This window comes from Vitis vinifera, chromosome 16 (assembly GCF_030704535.1).
Source record: "Vitis vinifera cultivar Pinot Noir 40024 chromosome 16, ASM3070453v1".
NCBI classification, from domain to species: Eukaryota; Viridiplantae; Streptophyta; class Magnoliopsida; order Vitales; family Vitaceae; genus Vitis; species Vitis vinifera.
The window spans coordinates 17,360,413-17,374,783 of NC_081820.1; the positions used below are offsets into that span (position 1 = coordinate 17,360,413).

Sequence of the window (14,371 nt, forward strand, 5' to 3'; positions counted from 1 at the left end):
AGATGACGTATTTTTTTAAGTAATTAGATTTGCATAGGTATGTATGAGTTTGAGTTTAGTCTCGTAAAGCTGGCCAAATTTGGATTGGAATGAGGAGGCTAGTCACTATTAGTCTCCCACCAGTGCATGAAGAGTCCAAATAATAAATGATAAAGCCTTTAATAACACTTGTCAAATTAAAGGTTTGGTGTAAATATATATAATTATCATTAATTTCAAATTTTTTCAATTAGTGTAATTATAAATTTATTTTGTTTATTAAATATAGATTTTTAGAAATATTTTGGATTAAAAAAATTAGGTAAGAATGGTTTGTGGGACCCTGCATCCATCCAACATAAATCCATTTTTTATCCAGATATTAAACCGACAAAGGGCTATATAGGCAACGTTCATATTCATTGCACAAGTAATAAATATATCAAACCGTTATGTCAAGTGCATTTATGGGCATAAACGTCTCACTTAAACTCAAAAATCGTTATTCATAGGGTCAATTACTAGCATCTCAAGTATTAAAGAGACTTGAAACGTTACAACTCTGTAAAATGTTACTAAACATTGAGATTCAAGTATGAAATAAGCTCCCTAAAAAGTTATTGCCCATTTCTTCCCAATATTAACTTAAGCTTCGGAGGCTCATCGTTTGCTCAGAGGAAGCTAGCTAGAAAAAACCTTGTTGGTTGTGCACCAACAATTGGTGTCATCTATGGGAAATGAACAAAAAGCCTTAAGTGCAGATGGCTAACGTACCTTCTAGAATGCATTCCCATTCAACATAGGTAGACGATCAATTCTGAGAGAATTATGGGTCATTATGGGACCCCACATCCGTCCAAGTATAAATTCATTTCTCATCCATGTATCAAATGGACAAAGGGCTATCCGGGCAACGCCTATATTCATTATGCAAGTAATAAATATATCAAATCATTACATCATGTGCATTTATGAGCATAAACGCTTGACTTAAGCCCATAAATCATTATTCATTGGGTCAATTACTAGCATTTAAAGTATTAAAGAGACACTTGAGACGTTACAACTCTACCAAGATAAAAAGCTACCAAACATCAATATTCATGTATGAAATAAGCTCCCTAAAAAACTATTGTCCATCTCTTCAAGATATGAACTTAAGCTTCAGAGGGGCGTACTAAAAAAAATCATTTGGAAACACTTTGTTGTAGGTACACTTGTTGTTCACTCGGATGAACTTAGTTGGAAAAGACATTGTTGGTCATGCACCAACAATTGGTCTCGTCTATGGAAAAAGAAATAAAAGATTCAAGTGTAGATGGCTAATTTACCTCCTGAAACACGTCCCCATTTAGCAAAGGTGGACGACTGATTCCATGCATGGCAAGTCAAAATTGAGAGAAGGTAGGGAGAGTATGAATAGTGCATGCAATCCCTGCGGAGCAACTGAAATAGGAAAACAAAGAGTTACAAGTGCAAATGGGTTTGAGACATTGTGTAAACCAAAGGAGCCATCATATACCTAGCCAAACGACCTTGAAGCGTACCCGAAGTCGGCTACAAGCTTACAAGCACTTAACTAAACCACTAAAAGTGGAAAAACAAGGCAAATCCGACTACGTGCTTACAAGCACTTAACTAAACCGTTAAAAGTAGAAGAACAACGTCAAATTTGACCACGTGCTTATAAGCACTTAACTAAACTGCTAAAAGCAAAAAAAACAACACCGAATCTGACAACGTGCTTACAAGTAGTAACTAAACCTCTAAAAGTGGAAAAAAACAAAGTCAAATCTGACTATGTGCTTACAAGCACTTAACTAAACCGCTAAAAGTGAAAAAACAAAGTTGAATCTAACTACGTGCTTACAAGCACTTAACTAAACCACTAAAAGCGAAAGAACAAAGTTGATGTCGGTTACATGCTTAGAAGTACTTAACTAAATCGCTAAAAGTGGAAGAATAAAACCAAAGTCAACTACATGCTTACAAGCACCTAACTAAACCATTAAAAGTGGAAGAATAAAACCAAAGTTGATTACGTGCTTACAAACACTCAACTAAACTGCTGAAGTGAAAGGACAAATCAAAACAACACGAGCCTTGGTCCCATTGATTAAAAGAGAAGCCAAAACAATGCAAATAAGAAAAAAAAAACTCAAAATCTTATAAAGGTCAAAGGTTAAAACGAATAAGCAAACATGTAATATGTATATAAGGCTAGAATGGATCAGCAAATAACATGTATTTGACTATTCAAAATGTTGCAAAAGACACAAAAGCCCATAGACCATCTAAAGTGTGAAATCCGTATGGCTTAAATGCCAAAAAAAAAATTGTCATAAATATGAAAAACAAAAAAACAGTTACAAAATGCTAGGACTATCTTGTCACAAACCCATCCAACCATAAGTCTATTCGGCCACACTGCTTGACTAAGCTTCAAGTCCAGTCTTATCAAGAACACCTAGCCCGTCTATTGATAGGGCCTTGTCGTCTGAGAGTTGAATATCAAAGGAGTCAGGAATTTGGAAGTGAACCTAAAACTCTTGTTTGGACAATTCATCCACAGCGAATCCATTTTGGAATGTTCAAATCAAGAAGCCCTCATTCCGCTCAATTGAGACCTACTACTTGTTAAAGCAACACCTCTTTTATCCATATAGAAAAATATAACAAAGGCCAACTAGACACCTGTGCGAGGGAAGCACAAATGGATTAACCAAATGTCCCCTAGACTGAGACACAGAAGACATCAACCCAATATTCTATTGTTGTTAAGTTTAACCCCTTGGAGGGCTCAAAGTTGTCTAGAAAGTATCAACTACTCAAAGCCAACTGAAAAATTATTAATTGGCCAAAATTCATGCTTTGGCTTTGAAATGCCCTCACAAATCAAGCAAAACGCCCTCACAAATCACAACTCAAGCAAAACTATGCAGAGACCCTAGCATAATGCTGATAAAAGTAAGAAGTATTTGAACGAAAGAGGAAGAAACCTAACCTGGAAGAACAAAACAGAGGTATTTTGGAACCAATGGCGAGGTTGCAGTGACATCGATAGCAAATCGGTGATAATATCGATGATGAAAATAATAGCAACAGAGTCCCTAAATACAACCGCAAGAAAAAACCCAATCCAAACAAGAGATTGAAATCAAATGGCCCAAATGGCATTTAAATAGGTTAAAAAATGAGCACGATGATCAAGGCATTTGAAGAGACCTATTGCTTGTCAGCCTCCATAATCATGTGTTGCCTCGAACCCTGCACATTGAACATGTGTCCCTTTGGCATCAAAACACAATTTTGAAAACTTTTCCAACAAGCAAACTGATAGTAAATTCTCTCCAACCACCCATCTAGTTTTTAGACGAATCTAGCCGAGAGAATTAGGAGGCATTGTGAGATCTCGTATCCATCCAAAACATATATCCATTTCTCGTCTAAGTATCAGATGGAGAAAGGGCTATTCGGACAACATCTATATTCATTGCGCAAGTAATAAATATATCGAACCGTTACGTTATGTGTATTTATGAGTATAAACGTCTTACTTAAACCTAGAAACCATTATCCACAAGACCAATTACTAACATTTAAAGTATTAAAAAGATACTTGAAATGTTACAACTCTGTCAAAATAAAAAGCTACCAGACATCGAGATTCAAATATGAAATAAGCTCCCTAAAAAGCTATTACCCATCTCTTCCAAATGTTAACTTAAGTTTCGAAGGTACATGCCCAAAAAAACTATTCGGACACACCCTATTGTAGGTACGCTTGTCGTTCACTCGGAGGAAGTAAGTCGGAAAAGACATCATTGACCATGCACCAACATGGTTAATAATTCTTAAAAAAAAAAAATTATTTTCTAAAAAATAAATTTCATATATGAAATAAATCTATAAAAAGTACCAATCGATAATATTTAAAACTTGTGAAATTTTAATTTATAAAAGTACTAACTGATAGTATTTAAAACTTGTGATATTTTAATATATTTACACTAAATCCAAGAAGGTGTAAATGAAATTAACCCACTAATAAATTGAATGTGGATACTCTACCCTTATGCCTTATACGTGGTACTCAACAAATTTCTTGAGAAATTTGAAAAAATTAGATAAAGAATCAAAATTTTGATAATCCAAATTGTCTAAATTCTATAGACAATTTAAAAGTGTCAAATGTAAGTCTAAGAAAGAAAAGATGCCAGCAATTTTTGTTATTGAAAATGATGTGCCCATGTTGTAAAACATGGATGTCGTGCAAGGCATAGAATTTGACACAAACTCTACATGACCCAGTTGTAATTAGGCGACAACTGAAATAAGAAATCAAAGGAAATCACGCCTAGCAAATTAAAAATTGGACGTAAACCATTGATGTGATAAACTGATAATGACGTATTTCAATTCAATTAAAGTATGCTAATCTTTTGCATAAAAATAAGAACAAATCCCTTGAATCAATGAACAGCCAAAAATTCGGCTACGTGATATATTATGATTTTAATTTTTAGTAATGGGGCTGTCCAAATCAAATGATCGGTGGAAAATTTAATTATAATATATGAAATTAAAAATGAAGAAGTATAGATAATTTCGGGCACAATAGTTTTCGTGCATGCATTTGAATACTTTCAATAGTTTAAGGCAACAAAATAATTAAACTAAGTAATGGGGTCTCTCAAATGAAGAAGGACACAAATTTGTAATGAAATTTCTTTTAATATATATTTAGGAAAAAAACCAAGGTTTTTATTTTGTATTTAGTGAATTTTAGATCTTAGTTGTTGAAAGTATATTATAAAATCTGAATCATTGAATAAAAACAAAAACCGAGACAAGATATAAAAGAATAAATTATGTGTATGAAATGAAATTATGTTGTAAAATAGTGAGAACAAGATATAAAACAATGAATTAAAATATGATATATAATATTGACACGGAAAGTCACATGTTACCAAACCTAATTATTCTAATATTTTAATTGGATTCATATTTATATAAGTGAACACATGATTATAAATTAGGGATGGCTACGGAACATTACCCCTATTCTAACCTAATCTTATTTGAATCATTAAAAAAATTAAACGGGACATGAGTAGTATGATAATTTATCATACTTATCTCACCTCATCCCATTTAATATTTTTTTTTTAAAAAAAACTTTTATTTTTTTTAAAAAAAATTTAAATTTTTTTAAAAAACTTTAATTACATTAAAATAAATATTTTATAAATAATTAAAATATTATAATTTTTTATAACTTATTTTATTGAAAACTATTTTATTATTATATATATTAAAAATATGAAAATTAAAATTAAATTCAATTCAATTAATTTATAAAATTAATTTTATATATAATCGGGGCGAGTGAGAAGAGGGTAAGGCAATATCCGAACCTATCGTCTACCCGTCTCGGAGTTTAAAAAAAAAATCTCAACCCCATCCCTAATCCATTTATTTAAATTTCAAATCTATCCCATTATGGAGTAAGGCACCACAGATATCCCAAAAAAAACCTATTCGAGACTTATAATTTATTGTATATTTAAAATACTTTTAATTTATTTTTAACTTAAATATAAAATGAGTAAAAATAAAAATATTTACTAAAGAAAGAGCAATGCATTTGACATATCAAATATGACATTTCCTACCTAGGTGCAACAAAATTTAGATCTAACATGCATCTAGGCTAATTTGTGAATAAATTTGTACTAAAATTATGCTATATCAATCTTCAAAAATTTTCAAATTGTTGTGACATAAGTACTCCAATTAAATAAATCTAATATATTAAAAATAAAAACACTAAATAATTTTGGTACTTATTTTTAATTAAGAAATTATATTAGATATAATAAACTAACTCAACTAAATTAAAATAATGATAATAATAATAATAATAATAATAATAATAATAATAATAATAAAACCGATACTTTTAGTAATGATTGAAAGGTAATCAAATCCTTATTTTAAATTACTTATCACCCAAATAAATGTCTTGATGAGTCTCATTCTACTTTTGCTTTTTTTCAAAACTTAAAGAATAAAGAAATTCAATAAATTCAAATTCCACACCCCTTTTTTAAGTTTCGTTTCCACTAAGACAAAACCCATCCACCTTTTTTGAAGTCGGCTGACACTTGAAGCAAAGGAGAATTCTCTGTGTATTTTCTTTAGATTAAATATACCTTTTTTTATTAAAAGAAACCAATGATGTAACATGGGCAACGATTCTTCACCCATCACCTATCCTATCCAAATCATAACTTCAACCTTCTTTTCCTCTTCTTTTTCTCGGGTTCTTTACCTCATTTTCTTTCCTTCCAAACCCTAATCTTATAAAAAGTGTAAAAGAAATTTAGAAAGCAGGTGATTGTCTTATGCTACAGGAGTTGGGACTGTGGTAGGACAGAGTGATGTTTGGAATATTTTGTTTGCTGCCTTTGCTGTTGTTTGTATATATTAAGAGCTTGATTCCCATTTTAAATATGACAGGGTTGGGCTGCCCGTCTTCTTTTCTTTAATATTTTTTAATGTGACAAAAAGATACATAGCATGCCCTTTGATTTTTTGTAATGGCTTTATTCCCATGCTCGATCGATACCACTTGGTTTTTCCAAATGGTTGGGCTGCCTTTCATCTCATCCTTATCTTGCTGAGAATTTCAAAACTCTTTGTTGATAAGGTTGCTAAGGGAATGAGCAACAGTAACTCTAAAAATTATGGAATACTATATGCGCTCAATAAGCATAGTAGAGAAGCAAGTTGAGTGGATCTTCAATGGAGGGAGATTAATTGAATTTTTTTAAATAAAAATAATAGATACGTGTGTTCAAGTTTTGACCCATTTCTTGAAATTATATTTGAAATTTGTTATCATCGCCTCCCCTTTGTTGGTCCCTAGACTGGGCAGTTCTTGATGGGAAGTTTCTCCTATTATCCTATAAGGTGAGCAATAGTCGGATTTGGTTTTTACTTCCTTCAAGATTTAAGATCTTCTAGCATGACATATCCCGTTGCTTTTGAGAAGAGCCCCTCAATGTTGGTTGGTGGAGACTTGGAAAGTGACAGGAATAGGTCGAACCTTTCTTTTGGTCCTTCCTCAAAGCCCATTACTATCGCTTGCATTGTGCATCCTCTTACTTAAAAGAGAACTTGTGTTAAATTATTGTATATGTTGTGTAATGGAAGCTTTAATACAAATAATATTAGTTTAAGAATATAAAGTTAAAATAATTTATTGTTCGATCAATTATATTTATATCTACGGATGGGAAAGAATCTTTTCACTAAATCATAAAAAATATTACAGAGAATAAATTAAATACAATTATTGAGTTTTTGAAATATTTTATATATTTCCTCACTCCTTGTATCCATACCCTGAACCATGAATCCTCATATCTCCGTCCACCTCGTATAATGCATGTCTATCTCCATCTCATAACTTTTTTCTTTTCATCACTTAGAATATTTATAGAGATGTTCTCAATAACTTTCCTTATTTTATAAAAGAATCTAATATAATAATAATATATCAATTAGGAAAATATTCTTTACACAAATGAATATATGTTAATTAGAAATTTGAGACATTTAAACAATCTCCACCTTTGATCAAATTTCATCAAGTCAATCTTCATCTCTATATGATGCATTTTTTTGCATCACATCCTAACAAAAGAATAATCGACTTCACTTTCAACTAAAATATCATTTTTCATCATCTTGTATGCTCTATTTTCTTCAGTTCTTCCAAAGATTTTTAACCTGGGCTTTGGTACTAGTTTGTTGTACCAACGAAAGCTTTAATGCAAACACTATTAGTTTCAGAACACAAAAATAAAACAATTCACATAAAGGTATATGAGGTTTTAATGTGGTTCGACCAACCATACCTATATCCATGGATAGGAGAGAATCTTTTCACTATATCATAGAGGATAAAACCAGATACAACTATTGAGATTCCAAAACATCTCATATTTATCTACTCCTTATATCTACATTTTGAACCACAAAGCCTCTCACTCCACCAAGTGTGTCATATTCTTCCTCACATCTCTATCCACTTTGTATAATCTTTACAAATTCATCTCTATTTTATAACTTTTTCCCCTCATAACTTAAAATATTTATAGAGATATTTCTAATAACTTTCCTTATTTTATAAGAAAATATAATATTTCAATAATATATCAACTAGGCAATTATTTTTTACAAAAAGGAAACTATACTAATTAGGAATTCGAGACACATTCAAACAGTATGTTTGCTTGTATTGATTCCCTAATGGTTTTCTATACTTGGAATAGGGCTTCTAGCCTTTTTTTTTTTTTTTTTTTTTGTGTTGCATTGAGTGAATGTATTGGACAATAAAAATAGCTCATAATTCCTTGAAGTTTGAAATTGAGTTGAGTGGCAATTGGTGGAACCACGTAAGGGTTGGTCCCTATAGGCTAGATGAGAAGACTTTGTGGAGTAACATTCATTCCCTTACATGAGGATCATCATCTGTCAAACATACAATGGTGGAACCACATAAGGGTTGGTCCCTATAGGCTAGATGAGAAGACTTTGTGGACTAACATTCATTCCTTTACATGAGGATCATCATTTGTCAAACATGCGATGGTGGAACAACATAAGGGTTGGTCCCTATAGGTTAGATGAGAAGACTTTGTGGAGTAACATTCATTCCCTTACATGAGGATCATCATTTTTCAAACATGCAATAGGTGTTCTAATTTGTTGCCTATCCCATTGAACATGTTGAATATAAGGATTCCAAATCCTCTAGGCATCTTCTCCCTAAGGATAGCCTTAATGAATGGTGTGGTGATGATATCACATACTGCTTGTAAGGCAAGGGGCTCAATGAAGCATGACAAGTATGTGGGTTTACCACCATAGTTTGGTGGGCGCTTTTTCTTCCCCTTGTGGCTTGGGGCTACGTCATGCTCAATTGGAGTTGATGGTCCCCCGCTCTAGTAAGTGGCTCCTTTGATTTCCTATTTCCTTAATTAAGCTTCTTTAGGATGGTTGTGGATTAGAAGGGCTCAGGCACCTACTATCTTCTTGTGATTCCCTTCTTAGTTGACCATTTTCATGGACGAGTTTTTCATTGTACCTATTTAACTCTGTGAGTTAGCTCGTTGTTTCTTCTTTTTTTTTCTCTTTGAAATCTATGTTCCGTTTTATTTTTATTTGTTGTTGGATCCATGATAACTGAGGATCATCACAAGGATGCATATCGTTAGTTCATTTTTATATTGTGACTAAGTTGATCAAATGAGGATTTTTCTATAGACGAAGACAATCCATTGAATCCTCCTCCAAGTAAGGTCGAATTGGGCATCTGCTTCCTCTTATGGATCAAAGAGATAGATAGGTGAAAAAGGAAAGGGTTGATTAAGTTGACCCGCTATAATGGTCAAGTTATTCATAAAGCGAAGTAAAGAACAATACATAAAAAAAAAAATGGAATTGTTTGTGTGCATCGTGTTTTGAAATTGGGATCTACTTTTATAGTTGTTTTTTGGTAGGTTGATTATGGGAAGGCAATATTGAGAGACATCGGTTATGAATCACCTTAAATGATATCTATTATATCCATCTTTAAGCTCTATCTATTATGTAATGATTGTTGGATGACCTCTACAGTTTTGGTTATTATGTGGTTATTGCGGGTCATGACTATTATGTAGTTAATTATGCGAAGGTTCTCCTCTTTACAAGGTTGCATATCGCAAGTGGATGGTTGTACTTTGTGAATGGAGGTCAACCCTTATATGGGGACTACCCTAGGTCCCTAGTTGTGGCATAATGGTGGCAATAGTTTGGTCCTATATATCCATTGTAGTGCAATGTGGTAGATCCCCGGATGGCATCATGGCATATGGTGTATGGGAGTAGTGCATCATTTTTTGACTTTACTACATGACCAAGTATATTCATGTCCCTAAAATTATCAAACAAAGTCTTGGGATTTAAACCTAAACCTTCATAATAAGGGAAAAAGAAATGCTAAGTGCAAGTTACATATCCTTTTGACGAAATTGGATAAGGTGCTCATCAAATAGTACTTTTGGAAGGCCGTTGTTCTACAAAGATTAAGCACGTTCTTGTTATTGGCTTGTTTGACCCATGAACATTCATGAGTTATGCTTGTAACCATCCCTTAAAAAAGCTAAACAACGCTAGGGTTTGTGCTAAACAACATGCTCTTTTTATAATGTTTGGTTCGGGAAAATGTTAGAGAAAGAAAAAAAAATACTAGGAAAAATGATATTCTCATATTTGATTTTAGGATCAAATTTAAAAGGGACAACAATCTTTAATTTGGAAATCTAACTCCAAGTCTAAAAAATACTCATTTTTGACAAAAATAGCCTTATTTTTTCTTGTAAAAATAATATTTCCTATTAAAACTTAAATATAAATAATATAAAGATTGAAAAGCTTCTTGTAAAAAAATGGATTACTTTTCAAGTTTAAATATGGAAGGGGTTAGATTTATAAAATTGGGTTCATTTTATCATTTTTAATCGATTAATTCTTGATTTGTTAAAAAAACACAAAAAAGAAAATCAAATATAACTAAATTTCATAATAAACTTACATATTTTTAAATTATTTAATATTTATATTGAAGAATTAGGATAAATAAAAAGAATTTGAAAGAACATATAAATATAATTTTGTGATTTTAAATCTAAAATTTTGGAACAACCAAACATAACATTTTGGTTTCAAACCTCTCGGTGTTTACTCTTTTTTTTCCCCACTCTAGACCCCTTTCTTCTAGAAAGAAGGGCGGAAGGCTTTGTTGGTTAATGGTCAGGTCTGAATTCAGTTTTCAGCTGAAACGTTACAAATGTAAATAGAAGAGGTTCCATTTTCAAAATCTTTCCTTTTCTTTCAATCCAACTACTAGAGTGAGCATGGGGATACCGCCATTCATCTTGGGATGGTCTAGCTAATGAGTCTTTGTGCAATACAGTATACATGGTAAGGGTGCAGAACGTTATAGGGGCATCGGTGAGTGCAGAACACATCCAAAACAAGAGAAATCCACCCATTCATGTGGCCTCCCTATCATTTACATGTTAGTAATTGAAAAAAAAAAATTACTTTTGTACCTTTCACCCTATATTGGTACGAAATAACGATGATAGACAATAAGAAAAAACAGTATAAGAACACATGGATTTACGTGGAAAACCCTTGACAAGAAAAAACATGGATAAAGGAGAAGAATATTCACATTATTAAAAATTGGAACGAAAAAGGGAGAGATGCAAGCGGCTACTGCATAGACATTAACATCATGACCCTAAATCCTATACATCATCGCTTATATATATATATATATATATGTGTGTGTGTGTGTGTGAGAGAGAGAGAGAGAGAGTAATAAATAAAGCAGGTCAAACCTAAATCCTATGAGGCCAATCCCTTCGCTACCACTACAGACCCTTCAAAAAATCTCATAATTTTAGCTTCACCACCTATGTCACACTGTGGACTTTTCGAGTCAGACCAAATTAAAATTCAGGTCACCAAACTCTAACATATACCTATAAGAAGATAACTTCTCTTATCTTTCACAATTTTTGGAAGTGGTTTTGTTCCATGCTCAATTATACTGGGTCCTTCCATCCTTATTTTTCTTATCTATCTTCATTTTTTTTCCCTTTTCTTGGTGAGTTTTAAGAACTATTAACTGATATATGTTAATGGGGTCGAGTTAAGGTACTATGAATTTGAAAAGGAAAAGCAAGGAAGAACTTAGGTAAACCAAACTGACCACAATCATGTAAGACCTCGCTCGCTGATGTAAATGCCCTCAGTCTGGAAAGTTAGAACCAAAATTTAACTTCGAATTTCCAGGATGGATGGACATAAAAAAGTTGGGATAGCTTCTTCATTTACAATGGAGAAGTGTAGAATTTGTTCCCATGATCCATCTTCTTTGTGCTCAATTTAGGTTTGTGAGATTTTGGAACTTTCTGACCACCTACTCATATGGGTAGATTTCTTGCGTGTTGATATTCTGAAATCATCTATTTTCTGAAAGAACCAATGAGAAGCACACTCATTCTCTGTCATATTAGTGCCTGGTTGAAGGAGATACCAATTCAATGGGTCGATAGTCCAGCTCCCAAGTTGGATTTTCTCCTCTCAATCAGCCTTAAAATTACAGTTCTGATTGTATAAACCCTCATATTAGTATAATGAATCAAATCCTCTATCTGCCATCATTTTTCTCACTTTCTCTACATCCTCCAATCTACCCACATTGCGGTAAATATTCATCAAAAGCTCAAAATTATGTTCATTATCCGGCTCCAGCTCAAAAAGACACTCTGCAGCTATCTTTCCAATATCTACATTGTGATGAAAGTAACAAGCATACAACAAGGCTCCCCACACAGTCGGACCGGCCTCAAACTCCATTCTCTTCTCAATGATTTCATAGGCTTCCTCAATCAATCCTGCTCTTCCATATAGATTCACCATACATGCATAGTGCTCCATGCTTGGAATCATTCCATAGTCCTCTCTCATCATTGAAAATAACCCTTCCCCATCCTTAACCAAACCTAAATGGGCACAAGCAGATAGTAATGACACAAATGTAACCACATCTGGCAGCACATCAGCCTTCTGCATCCGTGAAAAATATGTTATAGCTTTCAGGTCTTTCCGGTGAGCAGATATTATAGAATTCCATGACACAACATCCCTTTCCGGCATGTGATCAAACAACCAACAAGCTTGATCTAATTTCCCGTGATTTGAGTACAGAACAATCAAAGAATTAGCAATAGATAAATTCCACTGAACTCCACGCCGAAGAACCCATCCATGAATTTGCCCTGCCAGTTTTAGTGATGGCACGCCAGTGACAACAGTAGATATAGCAACAGCATCCGGCTCAAATCCATATTGAAGCATCCGGCGGAAGATGCTCAATGCCTGCAAAGGAAGCCCATGACGAATGTAGCCTGTTAACATCGAATTCCACGAAACCGAGTCCCTGCACACAATCTTATCAAACACCTTACGAGCCTTCACAATGTCACCACACTTGGCATACATGTCAACAAGCGCATTGAGCACAAACCCATCATCCGCAAAGCCACAACGAACAACATGCCGGTGCACCTCTTCCCCTACCGAAATCGAGCCAATTCCTCCACAAGCTTTCAACACTCGTGGAAACGTGAACCGGTCCGGCACAACACCCTCTTCCTCCATCTGAAAGTAAAGTGCCATGGCATCTTCATACAGACCCAGTTCAGCGTACCCAGATATCAACGAATTCCAAGCAAACGCCGAGCGATTTCGCCTAGACATTTGATCGAACAGTCGATGGGCTTCCTCGATCCGCCCAATTGACGCATACAACCTAAGCAACTTGGATGAAAGAGCAACACTTTTACGTAAGAGGCTGGTGGGTATAAGGCGGTGAATTCGGATACCATGATCAAAGGCCTGTAATTGGAAACAAGTCTCAAGAAGCGAAGAAAAGATCTGGGCATCGACTGTAATGCCGTCTTGTATAGAGGCCTGGAGGTCGCGGAGAAGGGCTTCAAGGGCTTGAAGTTTGGTGTGATTGCGGGGTTTGTGATTGATTAAGAGTGGCGTTGGGGATGATTTCGGGAAAACGAGGTTGGGTTTTGTGTCTCGATGAAATTGTTTTTGCTTTTGCAATTGGGTCTTGTTTATTTTCAGAGATTTGTGGAGACACAGAGGCTGTGTTGCAGTCAGCATTTCTGTTTTTCAACCCTAAAATGTAGTGTTAAGCACATTCTCTGTATCATTTGTATTCTTCCATTTCCAAATAAGAAAATTTGTTTAATTTTGCTGTAATATATATCATTAATAAAATTTGTCTTTTTTTTTTTTTTTTCTTTTTTCCTTTTTTTTCTTGGTCTTTTTCCATTCCCGAAAATGATTTCACACATTTCATCAAAATTAATACCGACTAGTATGATATTAGAATTCAGGTGTTTGTTTTAAAAAAATTTATTAAAAATAATTTATTTTCAAACTTTAAATTATTAGTTTTTCTATTTTTTCATGATTTATTATAAATTTTTTGTTAAATAGAAAAAATTAAAATATTTGAAATTTTCAAAATAAAAAAAGTAACATATTAATTTTTTTTTTCATTTTTTAATATTTAATAGAAGTAAAATGTTTCAAAAACAAACAACTTAATACTAATACTATTAAAAATTATTTAGTTTTAACTTTTATTTAGAATTAGGTAAAAAAAAAAACCAAACACCACCTTAAATCTATGGGCAAAGTCAAAAGATAATATTTCATAGCCTAAATTTAAATTTAATCA

General features: G+C 33.3%; 1 protein-coding gene across 1 annotated transcript; it reads right to left on the reverse strand.

The window, feature by feature from the left end:
* Window positions 1-11,863: 11,863 nt before the first annotated feature.
* Window positions 11,864-13,872, reverse strand: LOC100241682 (pentatricopeptide repeat-containing protein At4g25270, chloroplastic). Its single transcript, XM_002263614.4, has one exon. The coding sequence runs from the start codon at window positions 13,786-13,788 to the stop codon at window positions 12,238-12,240; it is 1,551 nt and encodes a 516-aa protein (XP_002263650.1). The 5' UTR covers window positions 13,789-13,872; the 3' UTR covers window positions 11,864-12,237.
* Between the last annotated feature and the right edge of the window lie 499 nt (window positions 13,873-14,371).